At 44.8% G+C, this 15,744-nt stretch overlaps 1 protein-coding gene across 1 annotated transcript; it reads right to left on the bottom strand.

Moving 5' to 3' along the window:
* On the bottom strand, window positions 1–11,474 carry LOC107282466 (sulfotransferase 1C2A-like). Its single transcript, XM_015810242.1, has 7 exons — window positions 11,324–11,474; window positions 11,058–11,186; window positions 10,853–10,950; window positions 10,035–10,161; window positions 9,475–9,569; window positions 7,941–8,121; window positions 1–113 (listed from the first exon to the last, which is right to left on the bottom strand). The coding sequence occupies exons 1-7, from the start codon at window positions 11,472–11,474 to the stop codon at window positions 1–3; spliced, it is 894 nt and encodes a 297-aa protein (XP_015665728.1).
* Between the last annotated feature and the right edge of the window lie 4,270 nt (window positions 11,475–15,744).

Raw genomic sequence — 15,744 nt, 5'->3', positions numbered from 1 at the left:
TTACAGCTCATTGCGGAAGACCAGGCCACTGCCTGCTAATAACCGGGAACAGATTTCCTCGATTTTTTCATTTTGAGCCACAGTAAGATGCTCCTTCCAGTCTCCTACAATGCCTATAGGTGGGAAACAATCCAAGAAAATAAAATCAGCAATTCCTGTTTCCTGAGCTCTTTTACAACTATTTTATTACTTCAGCAATGGAATGCATCCTTCTTTCTTTCAGAGGGTCCCTATAATTGGACCAACCGGTCCCCAAAGAGATTGAATATGAGGGGAGGAGGATTACAAATAGAACACCGGATCTGCGTGTCAAAACGGATTGTCAATGAAATACAGGTAGTCCTCAATTTCTGTCAGAAATGCAGCCTGCCCTTTAAGGTCACAAGTCTTGATGGCAGTAAAATAGATGGGTCATGTGACCGACCCAATTTTACTATCTTTTTTGCAGTAATCATTATGTAGCCATAGTAATCGTAAAACAAATGTGATGGTCATTAAGCAAACACAGCAGTCCTTAAGTGAACCAGTGGTTTGTGATGTGTACGGTTTCGCCAACAAACAAAAGTAAATACCAGTTTTGGGCAAAATGTTGTAAAGTGGCCATGTGACCATGGAATGCTTAAATGGCCATAAATGTGGCCGGCTTGCCCATCTGGAGTTCAGTCATGTGACTGTGGGGAGGGGGGGACTCTTGACCATCAAGTCAGAAGAATAATTTGGGGTTCCAATTCGAGTCGTGACTGCGCAAGAATAAATAAAAATGAAATCCAGACAGCTGCAGGAAAGAAGAAATATTTATTCCTAAATGCATAACAGTTTGCATTTAGGGGCAGGCTGCAGAGAAATGGGGTACAGCAGCAGATTTTTATAGGGGGAGCTTGTCCGGAGTGTTACATGCTTATTGTAGGGTGACACTTGAGAGGTGCACCTGTGTGGGGATGTGTATGTGGGTGTGTTTATTCTTATGAATATGCAGTTCCCCTGGGAGACATTATTTTATTAACTCTGTTTGTGTTTCTAGAATCTAGACCTTATCCATTTGATATCTGGATTAGGTCTGGGTAACTTATTTTGGAGTTTGAGGAAGTTTGCTAATTTGATTAACGTGGAGACACTGATTCTTAGACCATTGTTGTTGTATCCTGGGACTGCTGAATGACTCGGCAGGCTCAGGAAGCTGCAGAAGGGCCCGGGCAGACCATGTGGTTGCCCGGGACCAGACAGGCTGTCTCCAGCCTTGTGCGCAGAAGACTGTTTTTTGTTACTCCACTTCGTCTCCATGCCTCATCTTTGGAAACAGAACATTGGCGATGAAGGTGGGATTCCTGCAAGGAAAACAACAAAGAAAAAGCTGGGCTGACTCACAAAGAGAGGCCTGAAGCGCTGGGAAGTCCGGAGATTGCGACTCTGCCTGCCAGTATGAGAACGCTGGAGGTGAGCTCGGCAAGAGGGACTTCTTCTCAAACCTTGCAGCTAGAGGTGTTGACGAAGCTCCAGGGCAGCAACAATGTCCAAAATCGGCCGTCTCTCGGAATTTGATACATCACATCCAGAACGCTGGAGTTCCTACGTGGCTCAAGTGGAGAATTACTTCTGAGTAAACCAAGTGAGGGAAGACGGCCTCAAAGCTGCTACTTTACTGTGTGTCTGTGGGCAAGAGACTTTCAATATAGCTGAGAATCTGGTCGCCACTGGAATCAATTGCTTATGCTGAATTGAAGAAGATGCTGCGAGAACACTTCGAACCCAAGCTCTCAGTGATTGCATGGTGACAGGCATTTGAGCAGAGGGACCAGAGGCCTGGTGAGTCTGCTGCGGACTTTATTGCTGTGCTCCAACAAGCAGCTAGGCCATGTGAATTCAAGGACCTGGAAGAGAGGCTGCGGGATCGTTTAGTTTGTGGACTAAAAAGTCGTGAGCTGCAGCAGAAGATCTTTGCCAAAGAAGATGTCTCTTTCGAAGATGCCTTGAGAGAGATTGCAGCTGAAGACGCTGCGGGCGGCGCTGTGAAGGCCTTGCGGCTCACCAGGAACCCTCCAGTGGCAGTCTCTGTCCATTAAGAGGTCGCTCAGGAGGAATCCAAACAGGATCCAGAAGAGGAGGTGGACAGACTTCAGCAGGCAGTGGAGAGGAGGCCTAAGGAGCGTCCTGACAAGGCAACTGCATTCCCTCGGTGTTTCGGATGTGGAGGACGCCACAAGCGCTCCGACTGCTGCTTCCGCTCCATCATTTGTTGGGCATGTGGCAGGCAAGGCCACATTGCCTCTGTCTGTTTGGGTCGCCAGAAGGACCAGTCTTCAGAAGAATTGCTTCAGAAAGGTACCAGGATCCCCAGCCAACACAGGGTGGGTTTCTGCGCATCGCGCAGGAGCATTTTCAAAACTGGGGCACAAAGGCCACTTAGGAAGAAGCTTTACATTGATGTGAAGTTGCAGGGGGTTCCCCTCTCGATGGAGTTGGACACAGGGTCCGCTTTATCGATCATTTCCCTAGACACTTTCAAAAAGATTTCCAGTAGAAGTGGCCTACGAGTTAAACTCAGGCCATCCAATTTAATCCTCACTGACTTCCAGAATTCCAGAATCAGCGTCAAGGGCGACGCCACGCTCAAGGTGCAGCGTAAGGATTTTGAGGGGTTGCTAGATATGGTGATAGTTGGGGGTGATTGCACGAGTTTTATTGGACTCGATTGGTTCGAGGTCCTTGGGATTCAAGTGACTGGACTTCACAGTCTATAAACGTCCAGCCTTGCAGAAGTTTGCAAGGAGTTTGCTGATGTGTTCAGTTCAGAGCTTGGCTCGTACAAGGGGCCTCCCATTGCTTTACGTTTAGGCTGAGCTATCATACCCATTGGGATTAAGCCTCGAAGGGTGCCTTTTGCCCTGAAAAACAAAATAGATGCAGAACTGGTCAAGCTGCTCCAGCAGGGCATCTTAGAACCCATGGACTGCAGTCCATGGGAAACCCCCATAGTCACGCCACTGAAAGCCAATGGTGAAGTCTGGATCTGCGCGGACTATAAATGTATACTCAACAAAGCATTGCAGCAGCATGCCTACCTGGTGCCTGTGGTGAGCCACATTCTGGCCTCCCTCAAAGGGGGGCGAATCTTTGCAAAGCTTGATTTGGCTCAGGCCTATCAACAGTTACCAGTTGATGAGGCAACGGCTGAGGCCCAAACAATTGTGACGCACTGGGGAGCCTTTAAGGTAAAAAGGCTGCAGTTTGGGGTTAATGTAGCCCCAGGCATTTTCCAAAGCATGATGGAGCGAATGCTCCATGGCATTCCTGGGGTCTGCCCCTACTTTGATGACGTCCTCATTGCTGGGGAGTCATATGTGAATCTAGCTGAAAGGCTGAGGGCTGTCTTGCTGCGTTTCCGCCAAGCAGGGCTGAAGCAAGATAAGTGTAAAATTGGAGTCATGTCCACTGAGTTTCTGGGCTTCCGTATTGATGCTGAAGGTATCCATCCTGCTGAATCCAAGCTCAAAGCAATTCAGCAGGCCCTAAGTCCCAAGTCCAAAAGTGAACTTCAGGCTTTTCTGGGACTGTTAAATTTCTACCACTCATTCCTACCTCACAAGGCTGCAGTGGCTGAGCCGTTACACCGGCTCTTGGACAAACAGGCTCCATGGAAGTGGACAAAGGTCCATGAAAGGAGTTTCACAGAGGTCAAGGCCCTGCTCTCTTCAAATCCAGTTTTAGTGCATTTCAATGAGCAATGGCCTGTGTGCATAGCCTGTGATGCATACCCTTATGGGGTTGGGACTGTGCTTAGTCACCTTAAGGCTGATGGGACACAAGTCCCTGTGGCCTACTATTCCAGGACTCTTTCATCTGCTGAGCGTAATTATGTGCAGATTGACAGAGAAGCCATGGCCATAGTGGCTGGCATAAAGAAATTCCATGACTTCTTATATGGCCGCTACTTCACAGTCTACACAGACCATAAGCCTCTGCTGGGTTTGTTTACAACAAACAAACAAACCCCTCACATAATATCTCCTAGAATGCTGAGATGGTCAATATTCCTGTCAGCATATGACTACATTCTGGTGCACAAACCAGGCAAAGAAATGGGCCATGCAGATGGCCTCAGCAGATTACCCCTATAGCAGGTAGAAGCAGATCCTGCTCCTGCTCTTCACATTCTGTCCATTCAGGAATTGCCTGAGTCTCCCCTCAATGCTAAGGATGCGGCTGCAAAAACTGCCACTGATCATACAATAACACGCGTGCTGGCATGGGTGCTGTCAGGATGGCCTGACATGTGTCCTGGTGCAGAATTCCAGAGCTTCTGGCAAAGGAAGCACGAGCTTTCCACATTCAAAGGGTGTGTCCTATGGGGTAGCAGGGTAGTGATCCCAGCCTCATTGAGGACTAAAGTCTTGCTCTCTCTACATGAGAGACATCCCGGAATTGTCCGGACGAAGGCGCTCGTGCGCAGCCATCTTTAGTAGCCTGGGCTCAATAAAGAGATTGAGGCCCAGGTCCACGGGTGTACTGTTTGCCAACAGTCCAGGCCTGAAATGCCCCAGGCCCCTTTACATAGGTGGGAGGAGACACATGCCCCTTGGTCGAGGGTTCATATCGACTATGCTGGGCCCTTGCAGGGGCAATTCTTCCTTCTCCTCGTGGACAGCCATTCCAAGTGGCTAGAGGTCGTTCCTGTCTCCTCCAGTACTACTGCTAGGACCATCCAGGTGCTGAGAGGAATCTTCGCCTCCCATGGGCTTCCAGACATCCTTGTCTCTGACAACGGACCCCAATTCACTTCTTCTGAGTTTCAGGCTTTTCTACAGGCCAACTTGATCCGGCACGCCACTTCAGCACCGTTCCATCCAGCTTCCAACGGCCAGGCTGAGACGATGGTGCACACTACCAAAGATGCTCTCAAAAGACTCACTCATGGCAGCTGGCATCACAGACTACTTGACTTTCTTCTTTGCTAACGCACCACACCTTGCACAGCCACTGGGAAGAGCCGAGCAGAACTCCGCTGGGGTCGCCGCCTCATCACGAAACTGGACAGGTTGCACCCAGACCGGGTGGCTTCACAGGTGTCACAGCCATGGGCACCTAGGAGACTACAGGTGGGAGATCCGGTCTGGGCAAGGAACTATGGACCTGGACATCTCTGGGTCACAGCAGTGGTCTGCAAGGTCTCTGGGCCGCTGTCCTACAAAGTGGCCTTGGATGATGGTCGTGTGATCCGACGTCACATTGACCAACTGCGCTGGAGGCTTCCCAGCCACACTTCCGCTCCTGGCTCTGCTCTCGGGGGGGGGAGGACCACAATTACGATTGTGGACCACAGTCTCTCCGCCACAGCAGACCTTCACATGCTGCAGCACATGTTCCAGATGGGAGTTGTGCCATGGAGGCAGCTCCTGACTGGCACAGGCACCAGGTCAATGGGACATTGGTGTCAATCGGCTTCTCAGGCCACTCCACCTGCTGGTCTTGGGCTCGAGGGACAGTCTTCCCAAGAGGGGTTCATTGTGGGCTTGGGGAATTCCACCCCATCACTGGACTTGGGAAATTCCACCCCCCAAGGAACTTTGGTTTGGGTTCAGAGGATCCAGCCAGTCAGCAGCGTGGGGGGGTCACCTGGGTCTATCGGGCATCAAAGTCCTGGTCTGCCTAGCCTGGCAGGTGAGCTGGCAGGCCAGGCACACACACTGGCTCCAACAAGGTCAGAGTGGGCTAAGGGTCCATCCAAACACTTAAAGGACTATGTGAGGTTCCTGTCAAGTATGGGGGAAGCCTAGTAGTTCTCTATCAATCAGAACACACTCAAAAGAAGGGTGTTATACTTTATGGTACTATAAAGTATGATGTATTATTGTTGGAATAAAGAGATGTAAATCTTGGGTTGCCTGTGAGCAGGCATAACTGTATTTAGAAATAACAACATGCTCAATTGAACACGTGTATATGTGTATGGATGTACAAATAATAAGTGTGTACTTATTGTTTAATCCAAGGGGGAGGGGTGTTGTGTCCTGGGCCTGCTGAATGACTCAGCAGGCTCAGGAAGCTGCAGAAGGGCCCTGGCAGACCATGTGGTTGCCCGGGACCAGACAGGCTGTCTCCAGCCTTGCGTGCATGCGCAAGGTGGGAGAATGCCGTGGAATGATTGGCTGACGCTGTCCCTGCCAGGGGACTATAAAAGGGCTTGCGCCATTTTTGTTCTCTGTTCTGTTGGTGAATTGCAATAAAGGAAGTGTTTTTTGTTACTCTGCTTTGTCTCCATGCCTCATCTTTGGAAACAGAACAATTGTGGATTCTTTTAATAGAATATAATTGAATAACAGAGTTGAAAGGAACCTTGGAGGTCATCTAGTCCAACCCCCTGCTCAGGCAGGAAATCCTATACCATTTCAGTATAGGTTGTCCAATCTCTTCTTTAAAATATCCAGTATTGGAGCACCCACAACTTCTGGAGGCAATTTGTTCCACTGATTAATTGTTCTAACTGTCAGGAAATTTCTCCTTAGTTCTAGGTTGCTTCTCTCCTTCATTAGTTTCCATCCATTGCTTCTTGTCCTGCCTTCAGGTGCTTTGGAGAATAGCTTCACTCCCTCTTCTTTGTGGCAACTCCTGAGATATTGGAACACTGCTATTATGTCCCCCTCATCCTTCTCTTCATTAAACTAGGAATACCCAATTCCAGCAACTGTTTATATGTTTTAGTCTCCAGTCCCCTGATCATCTTTGTTGCTTTTCTCTGTACTCTTTCTAGAGTCTCAACTAATATTTTAAGGGAAGATGAAAACAGTATAAAGAATAAAATATATTTGGATATAAAACTTCTAACAATCAGAACTTTGAATCTGGGTCATAAGTAACCCCAGGTAGGTCCATCATAACTTTGAACAGTCACTAAACGATTGGTCCTAAGTGAGAGACTACCTGTATTGAGAAGGTTCAGGGTAGAGCCATTCTGAATTCTGCCTCTAACATGTCTTCCCATGTAACTGCAACTGAATGCTAGCGCAATGGTCCTCAATCTTTTCTTCACCACAGACCCCCTTTGTGGCCACGGACCCCCAAGACTTAACTCAAGATTTAAATCATAACATTTCTTCAAGCCTTTGCAGACCCCCTGTGATGACATCATAGTCCCCCAGCGGTCTGTGGATCACAAGTTGAGCGACATGTTTTCAAAGAAAAACCAAGAAAGTCCAGTTGCCTTTTGAAAAGCACCTTTGGAACTTGGCTCCAGGAGTTGTGGGTGCTCCATCTCTGCAGGTGTTTAAGACGAGATTGGACAGCCATTTTTCCGAAATGATATAGGGGCTCATGTGTGAGCAGCGGGTTGGGTTAGAAGACCTCCAAGCTCCCTTGTTGTTAACTCACATCGTCTCAGAACAAAAGATTCAACTTTTTAACCTTCTTTTCTAAAAAAAAATTTTCTTAAAAAAAATCACAAATTGTGACTGCCATCTAATGAATGGACTAAGTAGAAAAAACACTTGCATGCACAATAGATTTCTGATTTGAAACTCTCCTGCTTTATGTGGTCCACATCCATTCTTCCCAACTATTTGGCACCTTTTCCTCCTATTTTTGGCTGCATCCTTTGTGGTTGAAACAACACTAGCAGTAAAATATATAAGGAAAAATCCTGTCAAGCATGTACAACCAGTTGTTTCAACTCTGCTAATTCATGTATGCTGATAAATAATTAAAAATGAAGATAAGCCCTAAAAATGCATCTATGGGCATTTTTTAATCGATCAAGTTAATCACTGCCAATTTCTGTTCTGGACTGTTCTATCCTGAAATGTCTAGATTTGCAAATTGCACAACTTATAGTGTTCCTTCGCAACTCTTCTGAAGTTGATCCCTGTGCTTTGCGCTTGTTTTTTCACCACTATTCCTGAGAACTTCACCAGCCCCTCCTATTAACATTCAGCTTCAGTTCTGTTCCTCACCTTTTCTTATGAAGGGCGACAAGGCTTGGTTCATCACTAAGGCAGGCAAAGTGCAATAATTGGCCATGGAGTTGGTTTTCATCGCCTCAAATTTTGTATGTTCAATGATCTCCTTCAGAATTGGATCTGGGAGTTTGAAGTCGAGGAATTGAGCGACCTTCTGGATTTCTCTGGCTGGATCCTAGGACAAATATGGAGAGAATTCTGGCTATATTTTGATGCTTTCTTGTCTGAAATGGTTAGAAAATGGAGCTTGCTCTTTTTTTGGTTAATCCAGAGGCAATCCACAATAAGCTCCGCGCTCCAACAAAATGAGCATTTTTATATTTCATCTTTGGGCCCTAACCAGAGCACCTTGTATACATTTCTCTTGTAATCATTTGTATTTTATTTATATTTGCCTATATTATACCATCTACAGTATAGCACTGGCTTCCAGTTTCTTTCCAGTTGTGATTCAGAGTGCTGATTATCATCTCTAAAACCCCACATGTTACAGGGCCAGTTTATCTATGGCAGGGCTTTTCAACCTTATCACAGATTGTACCACTTTTAGGACATGACAACATTTGAGTACCACTAGTGCTTAGCAAGGGGTCAAAAACTTGATGACTAAAAAAAAGGGGGGGGATTTTGGGCTTTACTTATCCAGAGGCAATCCACAATAAGCACGTTCCAACAAAACGAGAATTTTTATATCTCATCTTTGGGCCCTAACCAGAGTATCTTGTATAAATTTTATTTTGTAATCATTTGTATTTTATCTATATTTGCCTATATTATACCATCTACACCAGCAGCCCCCAACCTTTTGGGCACCAGGGACCGGTTCCGTGGATAGAGGTTTTTCCGTGGACCGGAGGGAATGTGGTTTCGTGTGCTGCCTGCATCCCATGGATGGGGCTTCGCTTGTTTGCGCAACCCAGTTGCTGGCATGCCGCGGCCCAGTGCCGGTCGACAGACCAGGGGTTGGGGACTCCTGATCTACAGTATAGCACTAGCTTCCAGCTTCTTTCCAGCTGTGATTCAGAGTGCTGATTATCATCTCTAAAACCCCACATGTTACAGGGCCAGTTTATCTATGGGATCACCTTCCTATCCATCATGTCCAATAGGATGGGTGCATCCAGATCCCTTCCCTCACATGTCATCTAGTGGGACCAGGAAGCATGCCTTCTGAGTAGCAGCCCCTGCCCTAAGAAGCACCCCGCCACCCAAGATCCGGCAGGCCCCTCACCCTCCTAGATTTCTGGAAGACTTAAAAAGATGATTGCCCTTCCCTCCCCAGATATGACTCTGGTTATGGCTTCTTATATATTGGTGAATATTGGTTTAGGACACTAGGAATTGAGATTTTATTGTTTTGAGTTTTTTTGTTAATGTTCTTGTTACTGTTGCTTTGAGCTGCTGAGAGCTATGGCTCGTAAGATGGGCCATGCAGAATGAACTTTCCTTAGGCCCTACTGCTTGTATTTGTTATCTCCTATCTCATGCAAATGTATCCTGTGTGTATGTGCGCACATAAGCAGCTTACTTCTTTTATGTCTTCATAAAAGACATACAGGATTGGGTGACGGTCCTTAGCCTCCCACCAACCTCGGACATGCTCAAACCAAGAGCCCCAGGCAACTGCAAAAAAAAAAATGACAAGAGAATCTTGCTTTATCCCACTATTCTTTCTGCTTCATAACTCTAGGCTCTAGCACCTTTCCCCTCAAAATGGCTTTCATGGGTGATGAACTATCTTGGTTGAGAATGATGGGAACTATAGTTCTTGGGGAAACAATGCCCTTCAGCTTCTCGGATTTAAGGGAAAAATCATTAACCATTTTTTCCCCAGAAGTCACAAAATTACCTTTGGTACAGAGAGATCCATACTTCTTTTTCAAGAGTAGTTTGGTAGCTATACTTTATGTTTTCTGTAGGCCCAATGATGACTGCCATCCAAAGTTTCCTTATGGCAACATGGATAGCAAATAAATTTATTAAATTAAATTGATGGTGATGGCATGATCACATATTACTGCTGGGGATTCAGCAAACAATCGGCTCCCACATGCTTTTCATAACTATTATTTCTTGGCTTCCACCTACTTTTTCCTGTAAGGAAGTTCTCTACAAACTGATCCCAGTTCCCTGGCTCCGGCATCAACTGGTTCATGCAATGGAAATGGAAATAAGAAACAATGGTGTCCTTAACATTCCTAGCTACATAAATGACCTGCAGAAAGAACAGAAAATCATAAAGACTTTAGGATAACATTTTCATATGCATGCATACATATATCTATGTGGTTTCTAAGAGTTGACACTGACTTGATGGCACATAATCAAATCATATACAGTACATATACATACACATACACATTCACACAAACACACATCTTGCTCTGTCTTATGTAATTCCTATTCACTACCTCTTTTCCAGCACATAAAATTATCCTAATCTGTCCAAGTTTCAAACTCTGCCAAATTCAACATATTAAGCCTCTCCCTTTTATGTTCCTACATTTACTCTTCTTATGAGCATATAAGCTCTTGGTTTAATTTAGGAAAAGTGTACTGAGTATACTGAGGCTGAATTCAGATGAGAATTAAGATTTGCTTTCCTTTGTAACGGGCAGAAGGAATGACCTTGAGGACAGGAGGAAGATCCTCTACTAAGATATTGGTCAGATAATAGAAATTTGAGTCTGGAACAGAATGTAACCGGAGAAAACATCTCAGACATGACTGTCCTTAGTTCTCATGAAGATAAAGGAAGGCAAGATGGAAGTATATTCAGACTTCCAAAATTCTATTACCCTAAACTTTATAACAAAAGTAGGATTGGCCTGCATGACTTTTGTTTTCTTATTGGGTCTACCTTGAAAAACTGAGATTTCCATCAACCAGATTGCAGTTGTTCTAACCTTGCAATTCTGTTCCCAGAAGGAAGGTGGGAGAAGCTGGACTGGGAGGTGAGATTTCAGGGTGCGCGGGGAAGGCATTGTGTCTGCCATTTCCAAACCTGCAAGATGGGGGTGGGGGTGGGTGGGAGAGGGATGGACATTATTCAGGTTCATGGTAAGGAAAACCTTCCTCATCAGCCCCATAAAGCAGAACCGTGTTACTCACCTGAAGATAGGGGTTTTATAGGAAACAAGTCTATGAAGGGAATCCGTTCATATATGGGAGCCCTTGCACATTTCTGTTTGTCTCCTCCATGATGTATCATGTCCACTATTTCTTGGATCCAGGTAGTCCCTGGTATGAGGAACATGGAGAACAGATTGATCAATCTAAAGATTGGGTTCCTGTTCCTTGGTCTTTCGACTTTAGGCTTCGTACCTCTTCCCCCAAAACTATTTTGTCAGGCTCTTCCACATCTCCTCCCCACTTACCTGCTTTGGGATAAGTGCAAATGAGAAGATCATCAGGCTGGGCTTTAAAATTCCTTAAGAGCTCCAGGTTTGCAGCAGTACTATCAAGTAGAGAGATTCCTTCAACTTCCACCAGTTTTGAACGTTTGAGTAAGCTCGGATCAAACTCCATGATTGAGTAGAAAAGCCAGGAGAAGGGAGTTTATAAAAGGAGGACCTGTAGAGATGTGATCACAAATCTTTGGGGTTCAGTGTTCCAGCTTTGCAAAGATTCTGCTCCAGAGTTCCTTTTGAATGAAAGAGTCACGTTTTTGTCCTGCACTATATAAATTCCTGTCTGTCTCCACCCACTTTCTCTTTTGTTTCCTAACATTTCTGCAAGGGCTGGAATTTGATATGCATATTTTCCAGGCAGCAGACACTCAGGAAAAACCTCCTGAATAAGTTCACATCTTGTGAGGTGGGTTGTGCTGAGAGAGAGAGCAACTGGCCCCAAGTCACCCACCAGCTTTTACACCTGAAGAAGACTAGAACTCACGACGTCCCTGTTTCTAGCCCAACATTTTAACCATTACACCAAACTATCTGTACTTTTAATCTTAAGAGTTTGTTTCTTATGTTCTTACTTCTATCTTAAAATAGAATTCTCTGGTCACTTTCGGTCTATGTTTCTTAAAACAACTTCTATCTTATTTAATACACAATTTTTTAAATATCTTTCGCTCTATATCCTGATACTAGAATTCCTATTTCTGTCATTTCGTACCTCTGTGGAGGTTTTTTTTTCCCCTCCTCCATGTTCAGCTCTTGTAGCCAAATCCATCCAATGAACCTGAAGGCCTTTTTTGTTTCTTATCCAAGGGCACTTGACCTGGGAGCATGCTGTCCTGGAAATTATTTGTAGAATGTCCTCTAGTTGTTCTATGCAGCTGGCCAACCTTGCAGATGTTGTTCAGGCCCTTCCCGCCTTTTGGCTCTGCTTCACTTATTTTTCTGTTGGGAGCCCGCTTCACATTTGTCATTCCCTTTTGACTGCCAGGCTGGGACTCTGAGTTCGCTTGGCACTGAACTGGAAGTTGTCGTGTTTTTTTTTTCTGGGACTTTGCAAATGTTCTGGCCCAACCCCTTCATCACTACAGATGCAAGTAGTCCTCGACTTACAACCACAATAAGGACCAAAATTTCCATTGCTAAGCAAGGCGGTAGTTAAGTGAATTGCACCCGAAGATATTATCTTTTTTTTTGCCACAGTTATTAAGCAAATCGCTGCGGTTGTTAAGTGAATCACATGATTGTTAAGCTAATCGAGCTTCCCTCGTTGACTTTGATTGTCACAAGCTGGCTGGGAAGGTCACAAATGGAGATCACATGACCCTGGGACACTGCAGCCATCAAAAATATGTGCTGGTTGCCAAGTGCTTGAATTTTGATCATGTGGGGATGCTGCAACAGTTGAAAGTGCAGTGACTGATCACAAATCACTTTTTTCAATGCTGTTGTAACTTTGAACAAACAACTGTAAATCAAGGACTATCTGTAGAGTGGTTTCTATTCCATTTTGCCAGCCTTCCACAGGACAACTGCACATAGCTTCATTTGTACTTCCCAGTTCCCCCCCCCCCACTCCACCCCCAAATACGTTGATAATCTTTATTTCTGCTGATGCCAAAACACCGAGAAGGGTCAGGGAACATCATGAGATGTTCGGTGTCCCCTGTAGCTGACTTGGAGGAAATAAGAAAAAGTATTTAGTTCAGTGCTTCCCTCCCTGAGCTAAAGCAGTTCTCGGAGTAGATACTCTGCCTTTTGCTTCTTTTCTTCTCTGAAAGTGTGTGTGTGGTGATGGTGGTGGTGGTGATTGTCATTTCCAATATGTGCTGTATGCCTTTGGCTGACAGTTTTTGTGCTGAAACCAGAGCTGCTGGGACAAAGAGAAAGCTGGCTTCCAGTCAAAATTCCCTCCTTGCACACTCTTAGTGAAATGTCTGTGATGATGCTGTGCTACTGGACTTTTCAGCCACCAGTTGCAACCATAGCTATACTGTATTCGGTGGGGTAGAGACAAAACAAATGTCTTTCTTGAGGAGTGAAAAAAGGAGTCGATTGCAGCTGCTTAAAGAAGCAAGGGGAATGAAACCAACAGAAACAGACCACTGTTTCTCAAGCTTAGCACCTTTAAGACCAACTCCCAGAATTCCCCAATCAGCTAGACACAGACTAGATGGGTTAACCATGGCTACCATAATAAGGTGAAATTTATGAGGGAATTCCAGAAGGGGAAGATGGGAGGAGAGCAAGAATTTCCCACAAATATGGATGTGGAAAAATTCCAGAGTCTGAAATCTGAGCTACACTACAATTGAGATAGAGGTAAATTGGCTTAAAAGTTATAGAAAGATAGAACAGAATATCAGAATTGGAAGGGACCCTGGATGTTTTCTAGTCCAACACTCTCCTTAAGCAGGAAACTCTATACCATTTCAGACAAATTGTTGTCCAATCTCTTCTTAAAGACCTCCAGTGTTGGAGCAGCCACAACGTCTGCAGGCTAGTTGTTCCACTGATTAATTGTTCTAATTGTCAGGAAACTTGTCCTTAGTTCTAAGTTGGTTCTCTCCTTGACCCATCATATATCAGGTTTTGGGGTGTCCTGTTCGTCTCTCTCTCTCTCTCCCTCCCTCCCTCCCTCCCTCTCAGAATTCCATGGCACATTTTAACTGGGATCTACAGAGCACCATCAATCCTCTGTTGTATCTACATTTGGCACAAGAAGCTTTTCTGTTCATTCTCTTCCTATTGCCATGGAAGTACAGCTCATCTACTACCAGTCACACATGATTAAAAATGGCTCACCTGTCAGATAGACAATGATGTTGTGATGCACATAAAAAAGGGGGATGGGGTACAATTATGGTCACCGTCTTGACTTTCTTAATTCCTCTCCACCCAAGATTGACAACAATTCCTTGTTCTTTAAGGCTTCTGCATGATTCAGAAATTTTCAGGATATGGAGGCTCTGGAGAGAACGATGAGCATATGTTTCTGGACAAAGCAGATACACATGTGAGAATTTCCCCTGCCTACTTCTCCTGTGTGTATCTTTCTTTTACAGAAGGATAGGATCTACTCACTCCAGGAAAGGGCCACATTAGGAGTATCTACAGAGTGTATGGTGAAAACAGTCAAGGTGGCAGCCATAACAGTGCAATACCGGTAAGAAACAGGCAGACATTAATTATACCACCATGGCTGCTATTGGCCCATTGCAATGGCCATCTTGCCTTTTTTTACCATTGCCTACAAATACCATTGGGTCATGCTGTAAGCCAAGAATCTGAATCTGAATTTCTCTATATTACATTAAATGCATATTCCTCTTCAAATGTCGGAAGAGTCACACAGAACATGAAATACAGGTAGTCCTTGACTTATAACCACAATTGGGACCCAACTTCTGTTGCTAAGCAAGGCAGTTGTTAAGTGAACTGTGCCTGCTTTTATAACCTTTTTGCCATGTTCATTATGTGAATCACTGAAGTTGTTTAGTGAATCATGAGGTTATGAAGCAAATTCAGCTTTTCTTATTGGCTTTGCTTGTCAGAAGCCAACTGGGAAGGTTGCAAATGGTGATCACATGATCACAAAAGCTGGGGTAATGCAACCTTTGTAAATACATGCTGGTTGCCAAGCACACAAATTTTCATCTCGTGACCATGGGGATGCTGCAGTGGTAAGTGTGAGGACAGTCTTAAGTTTGTTTTTTCAGAGCCATTGTAACTTTGAGCAGTCGCTACAAGAATGGCTGTAAATTGAGGACTATTTGTAGACTTATACTTTATTGCTTCAGAGGGCAGGACCAGAAGTGATGGGTTAAACTACAAGGAAAGAGGTTCAGGGGCTCAGAACTCAGCACTATTAGCCAGTGGAACAAAACTGTGACATGATGTGGTTCTTCTTCTTAAATAGAAGATTCAGATAAGCCAAATGATGGTCTATGAGAGATAATGTAAGGATCCTGTACTGAGCAGGGGGGGGGATGTACTAGATGGCCTCTATGGTCCTTTACAATTCACAAGAATAGTTGGAAAACAATGAGAATTTCTCTTTCCTCTGACTAGTTAGCATGTTTTCCTGGAAGTAGTGGCAGGGAAATGGTACAGTTCAGCATCACATCTGCTATCCTTATTAGGAGTATTTGCCAATTTCCCCACATTATTGGGTTCAGAATTATAAGTCATTGTATTGAGTTGAGATGTGTGAAATGTTATTGCTGTTTAGTCGCTGGTCAGTTGATTTAAGTGTGTCCATTCTTGGTCAGAAGCTGCTGTGATCTTCTCACCTATTTAGCTGTTGCTCATCCAGCTTCTTAATGGTTAAATGTTTTATATATTCTTGGATCCTACTGGAATCCAGATAAGTTTGTGAACCATTGACAGGACCA

This window comes from Protobothrops mucrosquamatus, unplaced genomic scaffold, assembly GCF_001527695.2.
Source record: "Protobothrops mucrosquamatus isolate PMUCROS unplaced genomic scaffold, P.Mucros_1.0 scaffold8, whole genome shotgun sequence".
NCBI lineage: Eukaryota > Metazoa > Chordata > Lepidosauria > Squamata > Viperidae > Protobothrops > Protobothrops mucrosquamatus.
Note: the sequence above shows the minus strand (reverse complement) of the source record. Positions and strands in the feature narration are given on the sequence as shown.

Bases quoted from the DNA above. Each gene is read 5' to 3' on its own strand.
- LOC107282466 (XM_015810242.1), bottom strand. From the start codon at position 11,474: ATGGAGTTTGATCCGAGCTTACTCAAACGTTCAAAACTGGTGGAAGTT. The intron at 11,187-11,323 runs GTAAGTGGGGAG...TCCTCATACCAG, and splicing joins TTGCACTTATCCCAAAGCAG to GGACTACCTGGATCCAAGAA. The intron at 114-7,940 runs GTGAGGAACAGA...TCCCACCTATAG, and splicing joins GTCGCCCTTCATAAGAAAAG to GCATTGTAGGAGACTGGAAG.